The sequence below is a fragment of the Peromyscus eremicus genome, chromosome 1 (assembly GCF_949786415.1).
Source record: "Peromyscus eremicus chromosome 1, PerEre_H2_v1, whole genome shotgun sequence".
Lineage (NCBI taxonomy): Eukaryota > Metazoa > Chordata > Mammalia > Rodentia > Cricetidae > Peromyscus > Peromyscus eremicus.
In genome coordinates this window covers 82,349,321-82,367,089 of record NC_081416.1, presented here as the reverse complement: position 1 = coordinate 82,367,089, position 17,769 = coordinate 82,349,321, and the positions used below count along the sequence as shown (strand labels likewise).

At 44.3% G+C, this 17,769-nt stretch overlaps 1 protein-coding gene across 1 annotated transcript in view; it reads right to left on the bottom strand.

Moving 5' to 3' along the window:
- Dnah3 (dynein axonemal heavy chain 3) overlaps window positions 1-17,769 on the bottom strand; it is a 160,887-nt gene that overhangs the window by 19,274 nt on the left and 123,844 nt on the right. Inside the window, 3 exon segments of the mRNA XM_059267791.1 lie at window positions 3,659-3,884; window positions 12,173-14,314; window positions 15,832-16,030. Of these exon segments, the coding sequence (XP_059123774.1) occupies window positions 3,659-3,884; window positions 12,173-14,314; window positions 15,832-16,030 (2,567 nt within the window).

Sequence of the window (17,769 nt, the reverse complement as noted above, 5' to 3'; positions counted from 1 at the left end):
GTGATTGAGCATGGACCCCAGGACCCAGGCATAGGAGTGACTTGCCTAAAGCTATGCGGGTAACATGCTCTGGGCTGCTGCTTGTGAGTGGAGGCTTATAGGCCAATGTGATTGCTAGAGGAGTCTGTCTTAGGACAGGACACTGCACCTGTGTTTGAGGCTATGGGTCCTCAGGACCTCAGTGCAGAACTAAGGCGTTTGTGCCAGGGAGAGGTGGTGGGCATTTGAAGAGGTGACCCTGAGCCTGGGTTGGCTACAGAAGGACACCAGGTTCTGTGTCTTCTCTCCAGTTCCTATGGTCCTGGGTTGGGCCTCACACTCCCACAGGAAGCACTCTGCTATCTAGGTGGGCTGGACAGCAGGGGCATGCACAGAGAGTCTGCTGGTGTGTGAGGCAGAGAAGGCCAATGACATTGTAAACATGACTGAACACTGTTCATGCTGCGTGTAAAACTTCTGCCTCGAGACCTGGGTCAATTCTGCCAATCTTGAATCTATAGACAAGCCCATCTGAGTCACTACCCACAGCATTGTGTCTCTGTGCTGAACCCATCACTGAGGACAGGTCTTCCTGGGTGTCCCATGGGTAAGCCTGATTGGGTCCCCTGCATAGGACAATGGTTCTCAGCCTGTGAGTCTTGACCCCTCAGAGGGTCACATATCAGATACCCTGCACACCACATATTTACATTATATTTCATAACAGTAACAAAATTACAGTTATGAAGTAGCAATGAGATATTTTTATGGTTGGGGGTCACCACAACATGAGGAACTGCATTAGGAAGGTTGAGAACCACTGGAATATGAGCTTGTCACGACACCTGGTTTCATCTGTCTAATGCTGGTCATGAAGGACTGTGTGAGGGAATCTGTGCCAGTGAATCTGAGGCCACACACAGCATGTGGGACCTCCAGGTGGTCACTGGCCAGACACCAGGCCTCCCTTTCTTGCTGGCCAGAACCATTCTTCCACAACTACAGCAGTTGGTGGTAAAGCTCCTCATAGGGAGCATCATAGGAATTTCTGCCTATATATATATATATATATATATATATATTTATATATATATATATATATATATATATTTATATATATATATATATATATATATATATATATATATATATATATATATATATATATATATATATATAAAACCATCTCCTCTATTGAACAATGTTAACTGCAAGGCTCTTACATGTTGGTGTCTGGTCCACAAGTTTCCCCTTAGAAAACAAGCCTGTGCTGTCCTCTCAACTCTGGCCTCTTCTTTTAGCCTCCAAGGGTCATGTTGGTCCCCCATTCTAGACCCTGTGCAATTGCTGAATCTTCCAGGGACTATCTGCCAGGTGTCAGCTCTAAGGGATGATTGACCTCTACAGCACACAGCTCAAGGGTTTTGTCTGGCCTGAAGAGTTCCAAGTTAAGCATTCTAAGGTTGGAGTGAAAACATGTTCACCATCTGCAGGATCCCAGGGAAAGAGGGTTATGGGGTGTGACCTTTTCACTGCCCCATCCCTCTAGCTATTGTTGGAGGGAGGACAGCTGGCTGGAGCTTGCCCAGAACTTCTCATTTTCACCAAAATCAAATCGAGAATTCTCTGGTAACTATGGCCTCCTTTCTCCCAAACTGGCAGCACTCCTGCTGAGGACATCTGTTAAAGACCCTCCTTTAACTCTTGCTGGCCTCTGATTTCAAACACAGGGACTGTAGCTGAGCCCTATAGAGGGCCGGAACCTTCAGGGTACAATGGTATTGTGCCATCCTACCTAACACAGGGACATGCCTTGGTGAATACCACATCACGTGATTGTTTTTTGTTTGTTTGTTTTGAGACATTTCTCTCACTATGTAGCTCTGCCTGTCCTGGAATTCACCATGTAGAACAGGCTGGCCTCAAACTCACACAGATCTGCCTACCTCTTTTCCTCCAGTGCTGGGATTAAAGACATGTGCCACCATGCCAGGCACACCATGCTCTTTTTAAAAAACTTTTATTTTTATTTTATGTGTATTATTATTATTATTATTATTATTATTATTATTATTTATATACATTTTCCTGCATGTCTGTGTGAGGATGCCAGATCCCCTGGAACTGGAGTTAAAGACAGGTGTGAGCTGCCATGAAGGTGCTGGGAGTTGAACCTGGATCCTCTGGGAATGCAGTCAGTGATCTTAACTGCTAACCCACCTCTCCATGTGATTCTTAAGCTGTAACACCCCATAGCCTGCCCAGTGGTCTTTGCCTTGCAGCCTCCATGGCCCAGGAATTCTGTGTGCTCTCCTGGAAGAAGCAGCTGCAGGTGAGTGTGGGCCACATGTAGGACTTTGTTGGGGACTTGACAAGACCATGTGGTCACCTTCCTTCTGGGCACATCTGGCTTGCTGTCTCTGGAACACCTGGCTTGGTCCGGGCTATAGCCCACCAGTGAGCAGCAGGTTGGCTCTAGACGGGGATATGCTATGGCCTCTTAAGCAGCTTGGATCCCGTTTTGTCTCCTGTCTCAGTCTGAACTTTCCTGTCCCCAGGATCCAGGGCCCAAGATGGCAGTAAAGCCCCAAGAGGAAATTCAGAATGAAGTAGAAGGAAGAAAGGTGGCTCCTATGTCCCTGGACCAGGCCCTGGCCTGGCACAGCCCAGTCTGACCTGAACATCTTGTAATGATGAACATCCCTGAACAAAAGCATTTTTAACATCTGAAGTCACGTTCTGTTTTGACCTGTTCAGGCTTCTGTACCAAAACAAACACCAGTGACATGTAACAACAAATGTTACTAAATCCTAAATGTTACTAAATCCTACTAAAATAAATTAAAAAAAACCCAAAGCCTTTCTGACAGTCAGTCTACCTTCACCAACACATCTGTATCAAGTTTTCTAACAACTTCCTGCCCCGTATCTCCCAGACTCACAGGCTAACGTCTCGCTATTCTTCACTTTCAGAAATGCTGTCCTTTCTGACTGGAATTCCTCTTGGAAAACTCCTATTCATGTTACAAAATCCCAGACTATCATCAGTTCTTCAGACCTGCTCCAACACTCCTGCCCATTTTCTGTGCCCTGTGGTTCTTGTTCGGTTATGACCTGGCGGGCTATTTAGTTTTTACTGGCAGTGTGAAACAGCCTAGAGCTCCGGCAAGAGTGAACCTCAAATGAAGAATTGCCTCAATCAGACTGGCCTGTGGCTATGTCTGTAAGAGATTGTCTTGACTGATAATTGATGTGGGAGCACCCCACTTCCACTGTGGGCTACTCCCACAGGGACCTAGGGTATATAGAAAAGCTGGCTGAACATGAGCCAGAGAGAGCAAGCCAATAAGCGATATTCCCCCACAGCCTCTACTTCGGTTCCTGCCTCCAGGTTCCTGCCTAGAGTTCCTGCCTAGAATTCCTACCCTGGCTTCTCTCCATGGTGAACTGTTACCTGGAAGTTTAAGCTGAAATAAAGCTTTCTTGTCCAAGTTACTTTTGGTCATGGTGTTTATCATAGCAACAGAAAAGCAAAGAATACTTGCCTGCAACACGATTCTCCTAGGAGCTTTCTCAAGGGCAGAAATGTCCCTTCCCTCTTTTTACTGTCAGCTATCAGAATGCCGTCTAGAGCTTGAGCTGGGTCCCAGGGCCTTGCTCAGCTGGGGCAGCATCTCACCTGAAGTCCGTGTTGGTGTTCTCAGGGGTAATAACCTCCTCACAGATCTTCTCCAGTGCAGGCATCCAACTGGTAGCCAGGTGGCAGTTCTGTAGGACCACCCAGGTCCCTTCTTGGATGGCTTTGTGGATCATTTTGGCAGCAATAGGACCTTGGCCTTGGCCAAGGGAGATGGTCTGTGTTCTGGTACCTCCCATGCCAATATCATCTGCAAACTTCAGCAGACCTGAGACCAGGAAGAAAGAAGTTTTTGAAAGAAGAGCCAGCTAAGACCAGATTAATAGTTATGATGCAAAAGGAGGGACACATTGACATTTTAGCTTTAGAAATAAATTCATTAGCCTCTGTTAATTTCTAAATCAGTATCTCTTTTTTTTATACTCTTTTACAACTGAGACTTTATTGGTTGAGTACACAGACATTTCAATTCTTAAAACATGGACCCAAACTTTAATAGTCAAACATTGTGTTCACGTACCCAAAAGAGCCATGTGTTGTTTCTCTTTGAACTTATTCCAGTAATGTTCCATCCTAAATCAGTATCTCATTTACAGAAGTTTTAGAGATCTGAGAGGTCTGCAAATGGAGCAGCAATGACTCCTGTTTGGCATTTTCTCTAAACACATTATTATTATTATTATTATTATTATTATTATTATTATTATTATTAATTTTATCATTATCATTCAGTGTTTCCTGCTATATAGTCCAGGCTAACTCAAGCCTGTGATCCTTCTCCCTCCGCCTCCCAAGTACTGAGTTTACAAATCTGCCCCATGATGCCTGGCTTTAGCTTTGTACTCTTAAGGGACAGGAAGCTGCAACTAAGACTTCTGTATAAAGCTAAAATCCTCAATGGGCTGTGATTTCAGACTAAAAAGGCCAAAAATCTGGCTCCTAACTCATGGGAGCTATTGAACTGGAGCTGGAGTGGAAAAGTGAACAGAGCTTCAGTGGGAAATCAGAACACCAAGCTCATTCCACATGGAGATGAGGGGCATGAATCCACAGTAGTCTCTAGTTGGGGAGTCCCTAGCTGAGAAATTTCACATAAAATTAAATCCCTGGAGCATCAGTGTCTACATGTGCAAACTTGTTCTGTTTGGGGGACACTTTTTAAAAAACATAATTCTTTATTGATTATTGGAAGTTTCACATCATGCACCCCAATCCCACTTGCCTCCCAGACCCTCCATCTCTGCCCCTCACCCCTGCAGTATGCCCCCATAAAATTAATTTAAAAAAATGAAACAAAATGAAGAAAAAACCCACCTTACTCCCCCATCTTTCCAATACCTCTTCATTCATCCCAGTGCCGTTGGGAGCTGCAGTGTGTCACAGTGTACCCTTTCGTCCAATCAGCCCCACCCATAAAATTTTCATTACAATGAGTCATTGGTCTGGTTCAAGGCCTCTGGGCTATGGCGCACCATCATCACTGGACCCTCACTGAAACGCCTCTCGGACATCCTGCTGTTGCCCTGAGTCACGGAGATCCTGCGGTTATTGTTCCATAAGACCAGTTCCTTCATGCACTCTAGCAGGTCATAGATGGGGCAGATATTAGGGTAGGCCAACCCAAGGCCTAGGATGTAGGTCTCCATGGCAGCTGGGCTGGTTGGTCTGGGCCATTGGAACCGCCCCCTTAGGTGAGGGGCAGAATCAGCTCTCCTAGGCCCATGCTCCCAAGCCTGTGGTGAAGGTTGGGGCCATCTCCTTTTGGGACACTCTTAAAACTCAATGAGGTTTCCACAAAGTTATAAATTTGGTTATGGGGAAGTCATTATAAAAGTATAAGCCACACCAGGAAGTCTATCTTTTATCATGATAAGGGATAGTCTACACATAGAACAATCAGAATTAATACTCCAAGGATTAGGTGTGATCTCTGAGTGAGTCAAATGATGCTCCTTCAACTCACACATTGAAGTGCTAATCTCAGTTTCTCACAGTGTGACTGTGACTGGAGGTAGGTCTTATAGAGGCAACTAGGTTAAAATAATATCTTTAAGGTAAACCCTAATCCAATATAACTGACAGACATCCTTCAGAGAAGAAGTATATGAGAGCAGAGGGTAGGGGCGTGGCTGCACAGAGGGAAGACTGTGTGAAAGCAGAAGATGGCCATCAATAAGCCAAAGAGAACTAAGAATGGTTGTGCATGTCTGCAACCCCAATAGTCTGAAGGCTGAGGCAGAAGTATCCCAAACTTAGGGCTAGTCTGAGCTACATAGTGAGTTCTAAGGCAGCCTGGGCTAGAAAGATCCTTTCTTAAAAATAAACAAGCAGAGGCCTAGAGAGAATGGTTCAGCAGTTAAGAGTACTTGTTGCTCTTCTAGAGGACCCATGTTCAATTCCCAGCATCCACATGGCAGCTCATAACCGTCTCTAACTCTAGTCCCAGGGGATCCCATGTCCTCTTCTAGCCTCCTCGGGCACAGGCACTACACATGTGGTACACAGCCATGCATGCAGGCAAAACATCCACACACATAAAATAATATTTTTAAAAGGCAAACAAATATTATCTTAAATAAATTACATTACTTTAAAATAAAAACAGGTGCTGGACATGGTGGTGCATGCCTTTAATCCTAGCACTTGGGAGGCAGAGGCAGGTGGATCTCTGTGAGTTCAAGGCCAGCCTGGTCTACAAAGAGTTCCAGGATAGCCAGTGCTGTTACTCAGAGAAACTCTGTCTCAAAAAACCAAAACCAAAACCAACCAACCAACCAACCAAACAAACAAACAAGTTTTAAAAGTAAAACAATGATCCAAAGAGAGAAGCCTTGAAAGAAATCACTCCAAACACCTTGGTCTCAGACTTGGAGCCTCTATAACTGCAAGAAAATAAGTTTTGTTGTTAACCCATCAGTTCATTGTACTTTTGTTACACAGCCTTAGCAAATGAGTAGTCTCAGGAAATTACCATGGAAGAAATACATCTGAAAATAAATAAAGATGGCGTATTGGCCACAGTGAAACCCAGAATTCTATTGTAAGTAATGTACAAATTTGGAACAAAACAAGTGGGACTATAAGGCTGGTCATGGGGGTGCACACCTTTAATCCCAGTTTTGGGAAGGCAGAGGTAGGCAGATCTCTGTGTGTTAGAGGACAGCCTGGTCTACATATTGAATTCCAGGCCAGTCAAACAAGCAAACAAACAAACCCCAAACCAACCAACCAAACAAAAAGCTAATAGAGCTTTTAGAAGTAGAAAGCATAGACATTTTGAGAAAAAGTCTCAAAGCTTTGATTGACAGAGTGGACTAGTATACGAAATAAATCATTATGGTCCATTTTCAGTATTAAGAGCCCAACACTGTACCACTGATAAGCAGAAGGTTCTAGGCCAGTTGTCCCTGTCTAGCAGCAGCTGGTGCCTGGGTGTATTTATGTTTCTGTTAGGGTTGAAAAGTTACAGAGAGTCTGCAGCATGACTGAGCCGACATGTCAGGAAAGAGAAGGGCAAATTTTGAGCCCCAGAAGGACAGGAATTTGAGGTGGGAACAATACTAGGTAAGTAGGAAAAACCACACATCCTTGAAGTACTCAGCTAATGAGGAATTGAGAGGTCAGGGAAATGTGATTAGGAATAGAAAAGCCCACTATTTTTTTTCAATTTTGTTCAGGCTGATGCTTGGTTTCTCCAGAAACAAAGGTAAATATTTTAGTTTGCAACCCTGTCCTTGCATTATGAAGCATTGTTTCTCACATTAGGTACAGCCAATGAAAGAAGGAGTGGACAATAAGGTGTATAGGTGGTGGGTCTCTCGGGAGTCATGAGCACCTCTGGCACTCTGTTGGTCTCTGCATACCGTTGCCTGCTGAAAGATCTGGAGTTCCTTCAAGAATTACTCCCCAAGCCAGGTGTGGTGGTGTATGCATGTCATCCCAGCACTGGGACAGCTGAGACAGAGTGACCATGCAGCCTGGGCTGCATAGTGAGCTTGAGGTCAGCCTGGCCACAGAGACTCCATCTAAAAAAATGTTCCCAGGTCTGGGACAGAAAATGTTCCAGATGTGTCTAGAATGTATGGGAGTTCTAGAAGGCAAGGAGGATCAAGATCTATGAAAAGTATGTGAAAAATAGGAACTCCTATAAGCTACAGGGCCAATTTGAGCATCAGACACAACAGAACAACTTAGAAAAAGAACCATGACAGAAGTAGAGTTGAACACCACATCTGAAATACCTAGTTACATTCTATATATTCACAATGGCACCAAAAAACCCCACAATTCTTCCTAGTCCACTGTTCTCTTTGGAGGTCAGCAGAGCACCAACTCAATATCCAGATGACTAGCAAAAGAACAGAAAGAATGGAGCATTTGTTTTGCTCGCCTTGTGGGAACTACATTCAGAGTAAACCAGAGAGTTGACAGAGGAAAATTCTTCTCTAAAGAAGAGTCTCAGCTAATGAATGTGGAGGGAAGGAAAGAATTAAAATATTACCATGTTGCAGCCCCTAATGTAATAACGGATGCTGGAAATGATTTTTAAAAGTCTGCTGATGCCATTAAAGTCAGTGGTTCACACAATGGAATTAGCCAAAAAGCTTTCTTTATAAAACAGGATGCCTGGATTTCACCCTAAATATTTTAATTCAGTTTAGCCTAGGTCACAACCAAAATTTTCTCAAAACTCTCCATGTAATTCGAGGGCAACCAAAATTGAGAGCCATTACATGAGATGAAAAGATGAGCCGGGCGGTGGTGGCGCACGCCTTTAATCCCAGCACTCGGGAGGCAGAGCCAGGTGGATTTCTGTGAGTTCGAGGCCAGCCTGGGCTACCAAGTGAGTTCCAAGAAAGGCGCAAAGCTACACAGAGAAACCCTGTCTCGAAAAAACCAAAAAAAAAAAAAAAAAAAAAAAAAAAAAAAGAAAAGATGATAGGAGACTTTATAAGGGAAAAGGTGGAGGTTTGGAGAACTGGCTCCTATGGTCATGCCTGGCCCACGGGTAGCTTGTATGATCATGCCTGGCCTTCCAGTAGTCCATATATATGATGCATATGAGTGTTTTGCCTACATGTATGTATGTGTACCACATGTGTGCCTGATATCTAAAGAAGTCAGAAGAAGATATCAGATCCCCTGGAACTGGAGTACAGATAGTTAATGAGCCACCATGTTGGTGCTGAGAACCAAACCCATGCCCTCTGTAAGAACAGTGAATGCTCTTAATGGTTGAGCCATCGCTCTGCTCCAACTACCAATAGTTTTAATGAGGAAAGGGAAGACAACCAGACAGCATGTACTACCAGCCTGTCCTCTATACCTGTAGAACATCACCCACCAGAGTCATCCAGCATCACTGTCATCATTAGACCATATGTAGACCTTTGACCTGTTTCTCTGCTTTATTTTTCTTGACTTTACTAGTTCTTTTTATAAAAATGACACATAAAGAACTTTTAAGTTAACTGGGGTCATCCTATAATGGATCTACATGTTAGCCTATTAGATACCACAGGCTAACAAATAAACAGCCTAGTACTGGGAATGGATTACCTGTTATGGAGTTATTGGCCAGTGAGATTCCACAGACTCCCAAACACTGCAGGCTGCCAATGCTATTGGTTACCCTCCAGAATCTGACATCGAGACCCTATTGCTCAAATCACCACATATTGGGTCATAGAACATGGAAAAACTAAGCAAGTACTTACCTGGAAGCTTCATTCCCACTGGCTAGCTTTAATAGTGCTGGAAGGTGCTATTTGTGGGAGGTGCTGGTAGTTAGTAATAATAATCTTACCCAGCTATGAATCTTGCAAGCTTCAGTGAAGACTGGACTGACAAGGCAGGCCCACTGGCTCAACAGTGACACAAACATTATGGGAGCAACCAACCGCTTCTTAAAATCTGTATTTAAGTTCCACTCCACAAATGAAACCCACACCTTGTATCATTACCAGGCTATGAACAGATCATGGGTCCTAAGGGAGAACCCACTACCATTATTTTGCTAACCAGACATAGTACTAAACTAACTCTTTTTTTTAATTTATTTATTCATTATGTATACAATGTTCTGTCTGCATGTATCCCTGCAGGCCAGAAGAGGGCACCAGATTTCATTATAGATGGTTGTGAGCCACCATGTGGTTGCTGGGAATTGAACTCAGGACCTCTGGAAGAGCAGTCAGTGCTCTTAACCTCTGAGCCATCTCTCCAGCCCTAAACTAACTCTTAATGATCTATCATTACACCCATGGATTAGTACATCTCTCAACTCTCATCAGAGAAGCTTCCTTTTGAAGTAAATGGTGATTGAAACAGAGACAACTAGTCAAGGAGCAGAGACTAGAAGACTGCAGAATACTCACCCCTTAAATGAAGCATCTACATCATATCCCCTCCTTTCAAGAGTCAGGGACCATTTTGGAAGCAAGGTCAGAAAGACTTTAAGAGCCAGAGGTGGTAGATGACCACAAGGAAATAGTACTTTCTAGACATAGCAGGGCAGTGGCACACATGAACCCACAATAGTTGGGATGGCATGCACAAGAACTCTGCAAGCTCAAACCAGATAAAACCCCAGCATAGAGAGTGGAGTTGGGCATGAAGTCTCACCCATAACTGAGGAGTTATTGGCCACCGTCAGCTTCTGGGAGAAAAAGAATCAGTTTTCTTTAAGAGTGTAGCTGGTAATAAATCAATCACTGTTCAGTGGAAGGCTACATATCCAAGAGTATATGGGGAGCATAGTTGGACTTGATGGGTTTCTTTTAAAAAGAAAGACAGAGGACACAGAGTCAGGTGGGTAGGATCTAAGAGGAATGAAGATGATCAAAACACATTGTATGAAATTCTCAAAGAACAAAAAAGATAGATAGAAAGAAACACAGACTTAGGTGATAAAGGCAAGGTTGCAGGAAAGGGGTTGTGTTGCTCCTTGACATGAATGTTTGGTTCATACAGGAACCTGGAACCAATTCACCTCAGCTCCCTCCTCTGTATTCCTTCCAGGGTCAGATGTGCTAAGTTTTTCATTGTCAAGGGCACATGCCAAACTCCCCAGAAAACATCTATTTTGCCGTTTGCATCCTTTGCACTATTTTTTTATTCAGCAGCAGAGAAAACAAGAGTGTGAAAATCTGACAGGAGAGAAAGCAGCTCAGTTCCTGTCAGCAGCCCTAACAAGTCCACTTGTACAAACTCTGGAAAGATATATCCAACTGCTAATAGGGGTTTGCTCTGGGGAAGTCAAGCAGGAAGATGGGTCTTAGATTGCACACCAGGTACCTGGAACCTCAGCATGGTTGACATCCTAGGCTATGCCACCTTCTGTTGTAAGAAATGGCCTATGTATTGTAGAATGGTGAGCAGCATCCTTGGTCTATTTCTTGAAGATGCAACATCCTGCATCTTAGCTGTAACCAGAAAAATGTCTCCATACTTTGTCAAATGTGCCTGGGAGAAACAAAATCCTACCCCCGTTGAACCACAGTCTTATACCTTGCTGATTTTTAAATACTATATGCAGTGTTATTATTAATTTTTTTTTTTTTGGTTTTTCAAGACAGGGTTTCTCTGTGTAGCTTTGCGCCTTTCCTGGAACTCACTTGGTAGCCCAGGCTGGCCTCGAACTCACAGAGATCCGCCTGGCTCTGCCTCCCGAGTGCTGGGATTAAAGGCGTGCGCCACCACCGCCCGGCATTAATTTTTTAATTAAAGATACAATAGAGAAAATAGTTCAAGATAAAGATAAATTCAGAGATAATGTAATACTGGGCTTGGCCCTTATCACATTACAAAAAATTGTGTGTGTGTGTGTGTGTGTGTGTGTGTGTGTGTGTGTGTGTGTGCAGAGTTCACCCAGAGGCTCACCCTCCATCTTGTTCACCACTGTGTATTCTAAGTGCAGGTGGCCTGTCAGCCTCTGAGCATTCTCCTGTCTCTGCCTCCCACCTCTTCATAAGAGCACTGAATTACACTGAATTACAGACACACGATGCACTGTCCAGCTTTATAAGATTTCCTCATGCATGCATGGCAGGTGCTCTATCCACTGAGCTGTTTCCACAGCCCATCCTTATTGTATTTTAAGAAAAATTTAAAAGAGTTATCAACATTTAAAAATGATGGTTAAGTTTTCCATCCCTGGATTCTTTTGAAAAATCAGATGATCTTATGGCGCTGGGCTCATATTCCCAGATGTCATGATTGCTGGGTACTGAGGAGTGGCTGTTTCCCTTAAGAGGGAAATGAAGTTTTCACTTGCTTTATTCAGTCAAATGCTTTGCTTGAGCTAGGCCTTGTGGCATATGTCTGTAATCCCAGTACTTGGGAGTCTAAGGCAGGAGGATTATTATTTATCCTGGGCTAAATATTAAGATGAAAAGGAGGGATTGCGTATAGGGAGGAAGGAAGGGAGGAAGGAAAGAAAGGTGAAATACCACAGTTAGTTGTCTTTCAACTCAAGGCCAGCTAGGTTTGTGACACCTGCTGTCAACTCCCACAGTTTGGACATTCAGTATTTTCCATACAGTGTTCTGCCCTTACCTGCCATTGGGTCTGCGCCTGGAGACAGTACGAAAATCAGTGGTGCACAACAACTGGAATCAACATAGGATCCCTGGAGATCAAAGGTCGGGGCTTCGATGTATACCTTTCCCATGGTTTCACTAATGAAGTCCTGAATGGCTGGCACCATCTTGTCAGGCCGCAAACACCGTAGGATCACCATCCTTTCCAGTGCTTGAAGGAACTTCCAAGGTTGAGGGAGTACCTCCTCGTGGGGCCAGGCTGAGTCATAGATACGTTTCCATTCTTCAGTATGTTGTACCAAATCATCCATCAGACCTTTCAGTCTCGGCAAGGAGGAGGCTCGAACGATCTCACCCCATGACTTCTCTGATAACCATTCAGAAGCTGGGTTAGGGAAGGGGTTATCCAGGGCCACACCTCCAGTTAGAAGGAAGTACCAAATCTCCTCACTGATTGCCTTTTTTTCCTTCAAGATGCCAATGGTCAGGAGGAGGGAGAAAAGTAGCTTGTCCTTCTCAAACAGGGAGCGGCACACGTTGTTGTAGATGCTCAGGGTGAAATGGTCAATGATGTACTCGATGCGCAGATCCAGCTCATCGCTCTTGGTGCTGTGGGCTAGGGAGTGCACGTAGAGGTTGATGAACCATGTCAGAGAGTACTGGTACATAGGCTCGATGTGGGCCAGGTCAGAGATACAGAAGAAGATGGTGGCAGAGTGGATAGCCACAGGCTTGTAGCCCATCCGGGTCTCATCAATTTGTGTTTCTGTCATGGAGGCTATTTTCTGCTTCTCAGAGATTTCCTCAGACAGCTCTTTGGAAGAGGACAAAACCTTGATGGCAGTCTCATCTTCGAGGATGTTGCCCTCGGACAGGGAGAGGACCTCTAGTATCTTATCTTCAATTTCCTTTAGTTGCTTCTTATTCTCGGCACTTTCTAGAATCAACTCATTCTTTTTCTCTTCTAGTTCTGGCTTCTCCTTGGCAGCCACGATACCAAGGAGTTGATCTTGGAGACCCAAGGGTGTGATCATGAAGTTGAGGAGACAGACTTTGACAGCGACTTCAGGGAGATAATGTGGGTTCCTCAGACGCGTGGTTATGTAGAACTTAAAATCCCTCGAGTATTCGATGATATTTTCACCTAGTCTCATGTACTCAACTCCTTGCTGTTTGAATGTTGCCTTGAGCAAGATGGGTTCGATAAAGGCATCCAGCTCCTCTCCAATGTTTTCCAGTAAGACCGGGGTGCCGAACTGCAGGGCGTTTTCCAGAGTCCTCACGTAGTTGGTATCAGAGAACTTGATGACAGACAGCTTGTTTGTTTTTTCCATGTTCTTCACCCACTTATTGGCCTGTCCCTGAGGGTCAATCATTAAGGGCCAACGTCTGGAGTTGGACACAATGATGCCATTGTCAACAGAGAAGGAGTCAACAGGAAGCCCAGCTATCTGCCAGGCACGGATTTTTATGGGATCCCCTAAGGTGTGGCTGAGGCTGAAGTCAGTGGAGCCTGGAATGACCTTGTTCTTACAACAATCCAACCATTCCTTCTGGCATTGGGCCCGATAATCCACTGTGAAGGCACCCAGGTAAGCCACAGTCCCAGAGGACACCAACACATCCCCCGTCAGGTTATTGTATCGGATCCCCAGCAGCCGGGCAGCTTCTGTCCATCTGTCCTTCTCTCCACCAAGACCACTGATCAGCTTCTCTGCCCTGACCAGCTTCTGGGAGCAGATATCAATATTTCCCTCTAGTATCTTTTTCTTGACGTTCATCTCTTCAAAGTCGTCATTCAGAGCCTGGAGTCTGTCCTCCACCAGCTTCAGCTCTGCCCGTTTCTGGTTCAGCTTCTGCATCTGTATTTCCAGCTTCCCTTCAGCTTCCTTCAATCGCTCCCTTTTGGGAGCCACCACCTTGGCCACTCGATCATACACTTCCATGGCCCTCACCCACTTGCACAGGCCCTCGCAGGCAGATGACACGTTTTTAATGACAGCTGGCTGGAAGTCAGGGTGATCAATGAACCTCTCCCGGATTCGCTTCATGATCACCGAGGGAATGTTGTCTTTGTCGTATGTCTTAAGACTTTCCAAGAACTTTAGATCTCCAAGGATCTTTCTTGACACACCCCAGTAATCTTCTATCATCTTACCTGTTCAGTGTAGGAAGCAGGGATGTATTGAGACATTTTGTTTGAGATGTAAAATTCTACAGTAGCTGCCACTTAAATACGGGGGTGTGGGAGGATTCTACACTCCGTGCCGGGGAAATCCAGGAAATCTTATCTTTCTCATCTGTACTCTGTTCTCTGGACTTGGGTCTTGAAGGACTTTCCTTCAATTCCTCCATGATCTCAAGTCCTTTCCCATGAGCCCTTTGCCTATGCTATAAGTGGCAACTAGTTGAGATCAGACCGGACTTCTTTATATCTTGTTGACTATCTATCTATCTATCTATCTATCTATCTATCTATCTATCTATCTATCTATGGACAGAGTCTTTTTTTTCTTGAGCCAATTTGAAGCAAGCTTTATTAAATATTGGTCAGTACTATGGATACTGGCCAGGTCCATACCCAAGACTCATGCTAGAATATGGCACCAAATTACATTAGTCAGGGGCTTATACAGGTAAAAACCAATAAGACTATGTAGGTACTTCTAACATTCATCCAATCAGAAGCAAGCATACATCCTGATGTACTTCTTGCCTACATGTGATTGAGCACATATCCTGTGCAGTTGGAGCAGCCAATTATGTACATGAACAATAGGCCCCAGCATTCCAGGGATTATCTGTTACGGACAGAATCTTAAGATGTAAGCCCAGACTAGCCTTGAATTTGTGCCTCAGCCTACTAACTGCTCCACTATGAGCTGGATGAATGTCACTTCTGATTCCTTCATCATTGGAGAGGACCACAGAAGCCACGCCCATGGGCCTACATTATACAGTGCATATGGATATACATGAAGGACCATGTCTTCAATGATGTCTGGGTCTCTATTTCTCCTCTCTCTCCTCCCTCTACCCTTTCTCTGTGTGTCCTGTGTCTTATCCTCTCAGTTTCCTACTTTCTCTTGTATGTGGTCACTTGCACATTGGCACTGCCTGACCTCCATTCTTGCAGTGATCTGCAATCTGAGGCCTTGATGATGTTCATTCCCACACACAGATACCTGCATCTTCTCAACTGACTGAGTGGCTAAAGACTGGTCAAGAAACATTAACAAGGGGGCTGGGGAGATGGCTCACTCAGCAAAATGCTTGCTATACAAAGCAGGGGGATCCCAGCACCCATGTGAAAAGCCAGGTATGGCAGTGCACACCTGTAGTCCCACATACAGATATAGACAGGAGGATTCCTGGAGCTTGCTGGCCTGCCAGTCTAGCTGAATTGGTAAGCTCTAGGTTCAGTGAGTCTCAAAAAATAAGGTGGAGAATGGATCAAAGATACCCAGTGTCAACCTCTGGCTTACACACACACACATACACACACACACACACACACACACACACACCCTCATACATGCATACACATACACACATGTACACACACGAAGCATCACTAAGCTCTTTGAACATATATGCACATGCTGATTCTTCCAAATTCCTCTAAACCCAAGGGCCGGGAACAGAAACAGGATGGCTTGGAGTGGGAGCAGTTACCGGAGCCACTGGGGTCTGGCTTCCTCTCTGGCTTCAGCCCCTTCATGACGCAAATGCTCTCCATAACCAGTTTGACAGGGCCTGGTGGGTTCTGCATAGACTTCACTAGGGTGATGTCGGTTGGGTTCAGGGTGTCAAGGGCAGCAAGTGCAGCCTCCAGCGCTGGCATGGCCTCAGCCAGGTCCCCCTCACATTCATTCTGTAGCGAATAGGGACAAAAAGATAGGGTGACCAGTGCCTGGTACACAGGACAAGAGGGAAAGGTTCTCAGTGACCAGATGCCCTTAAGGGTCGGGCTTCCCCCTGGGAATTCCATTCCTGAAGGCCTGATCTTCAGTGGCAACAGGAGCTGATGCCTAGCCTCTTGTGGCTGCAGTTTGGATGCCCTAGACATTTGAGAACCTTTGCTTGTGACCTCAAAATATGAGGCACTGCTCAAACCGGGACAATAAGTATTTATTTCACATCTTTACAAATATTTTATTTTTATGTGACGCGAGATGTTTAACTCTTTTAGGCATTGTGAAATATGTAAAAATTGTCATAGACTCTGGTTACCTTTCTAGACTGTATAGCACTAGAATCAATTCTTCCTGTTGGACTCTATTTGGTACCTAGGATCTAATTCCTAAAAAAATGGAATTGTTTTGTTTGTGCTTTGTTTTTTGCACACTCACATTTGTGGGTATGCAGGCTTACCACTGGATGCATGTGGAGGTCAATGGACAACCTCTGGGGTCAGTTCTAATTTTCCACTTTGTTTGAACAAGGACTCCTACAGCTCATCTGCTCCTGAACTTCTGGGAATCCTCCTGTCTTCACTTTCCCTTACGCCACTGGAGTGCTGGGAGTGCTACTACACCTGGTTTTTATGGCAACCTTGGGAAAGTTTATTCTTCTTGTTTTGTTTTTGTTTGTTTTTTTTTTTTTAAAAAAGACTCCTTCCTGAGTATTCAAATTGAAGATATCTAGAATGTTTGTTGGTCTTATTGTTTAGTTTGATTTTTATTTTTCCTAGTGTTGGGGATTGAGTTCAGACAATCCGTCTGCCACCCAGCTACATCCCTGACACTACTGCCTCATTAGCATATCTAATCTGCATCTGTTGTTTTCATTTTAAACCTATAATTTGTTTCTGCAAAAACTTAATCAGTGGTTTTGAACAAATTTTGCAGAGATAGGAGGTGGCTTCCCTTCTATTGGTCAGGATGGGCTGAGAGACAGGGATCAGGGTTAGGGTAAAGTAAGGGAAGAAATGAGGTAGGAGGGGTAGGAGGTCAGGCTTGGGTGGGTCTGGAATGGGCTGCAGATCCTCAGATAGGCTATGGTGGAGTCAGGGATAGAGTGAAGCCTGGAAACAGGGTAGACTGCTAGGCAAGCGAAGGATGGAAAATGGAGATGGCAGTTAGAGCTGCATCAGAGCTGGAGACAGAGTTGAGGTCAGGAAAATGGGACAGTGTACGCTTTGGTCATTGTTTGCTAAATTTGATCTGTTCATTAACCCTATCTGGCTTTTACTATTTGTTAATTTTGCTTTACCTTTCATTTATTTATTTATTTCTAGTCAATCAATCAATTAATTAATTAATGTGTGTGTGTGTGTGTGTGTGTGTGTGTGTGTGTGTGTACCATGGAGCTCATAGGAATTACAATTCTCTCCATGTGGGCCTCAGACTTGACAACAAGTACCTTTCTTTACCTACTGAGTCATCTCACCAGTCTCTCGTTGTTAATTTAAACATAAAATCAATGTAATGTAACAGCATGCATCTATTAAATAAAATGAAGCCTCTATGCTTGCTACAACATGGATGGACCGTATAAATACCATGCTAAGTGAAAGAAGCCAGACACAAAGCCATCTGTTACACGGCTCCATTTCTATGAAGTGTTCAGAACAGGCAGATCTACAGAGACAGGTTAGTAGTTACCTGAAGT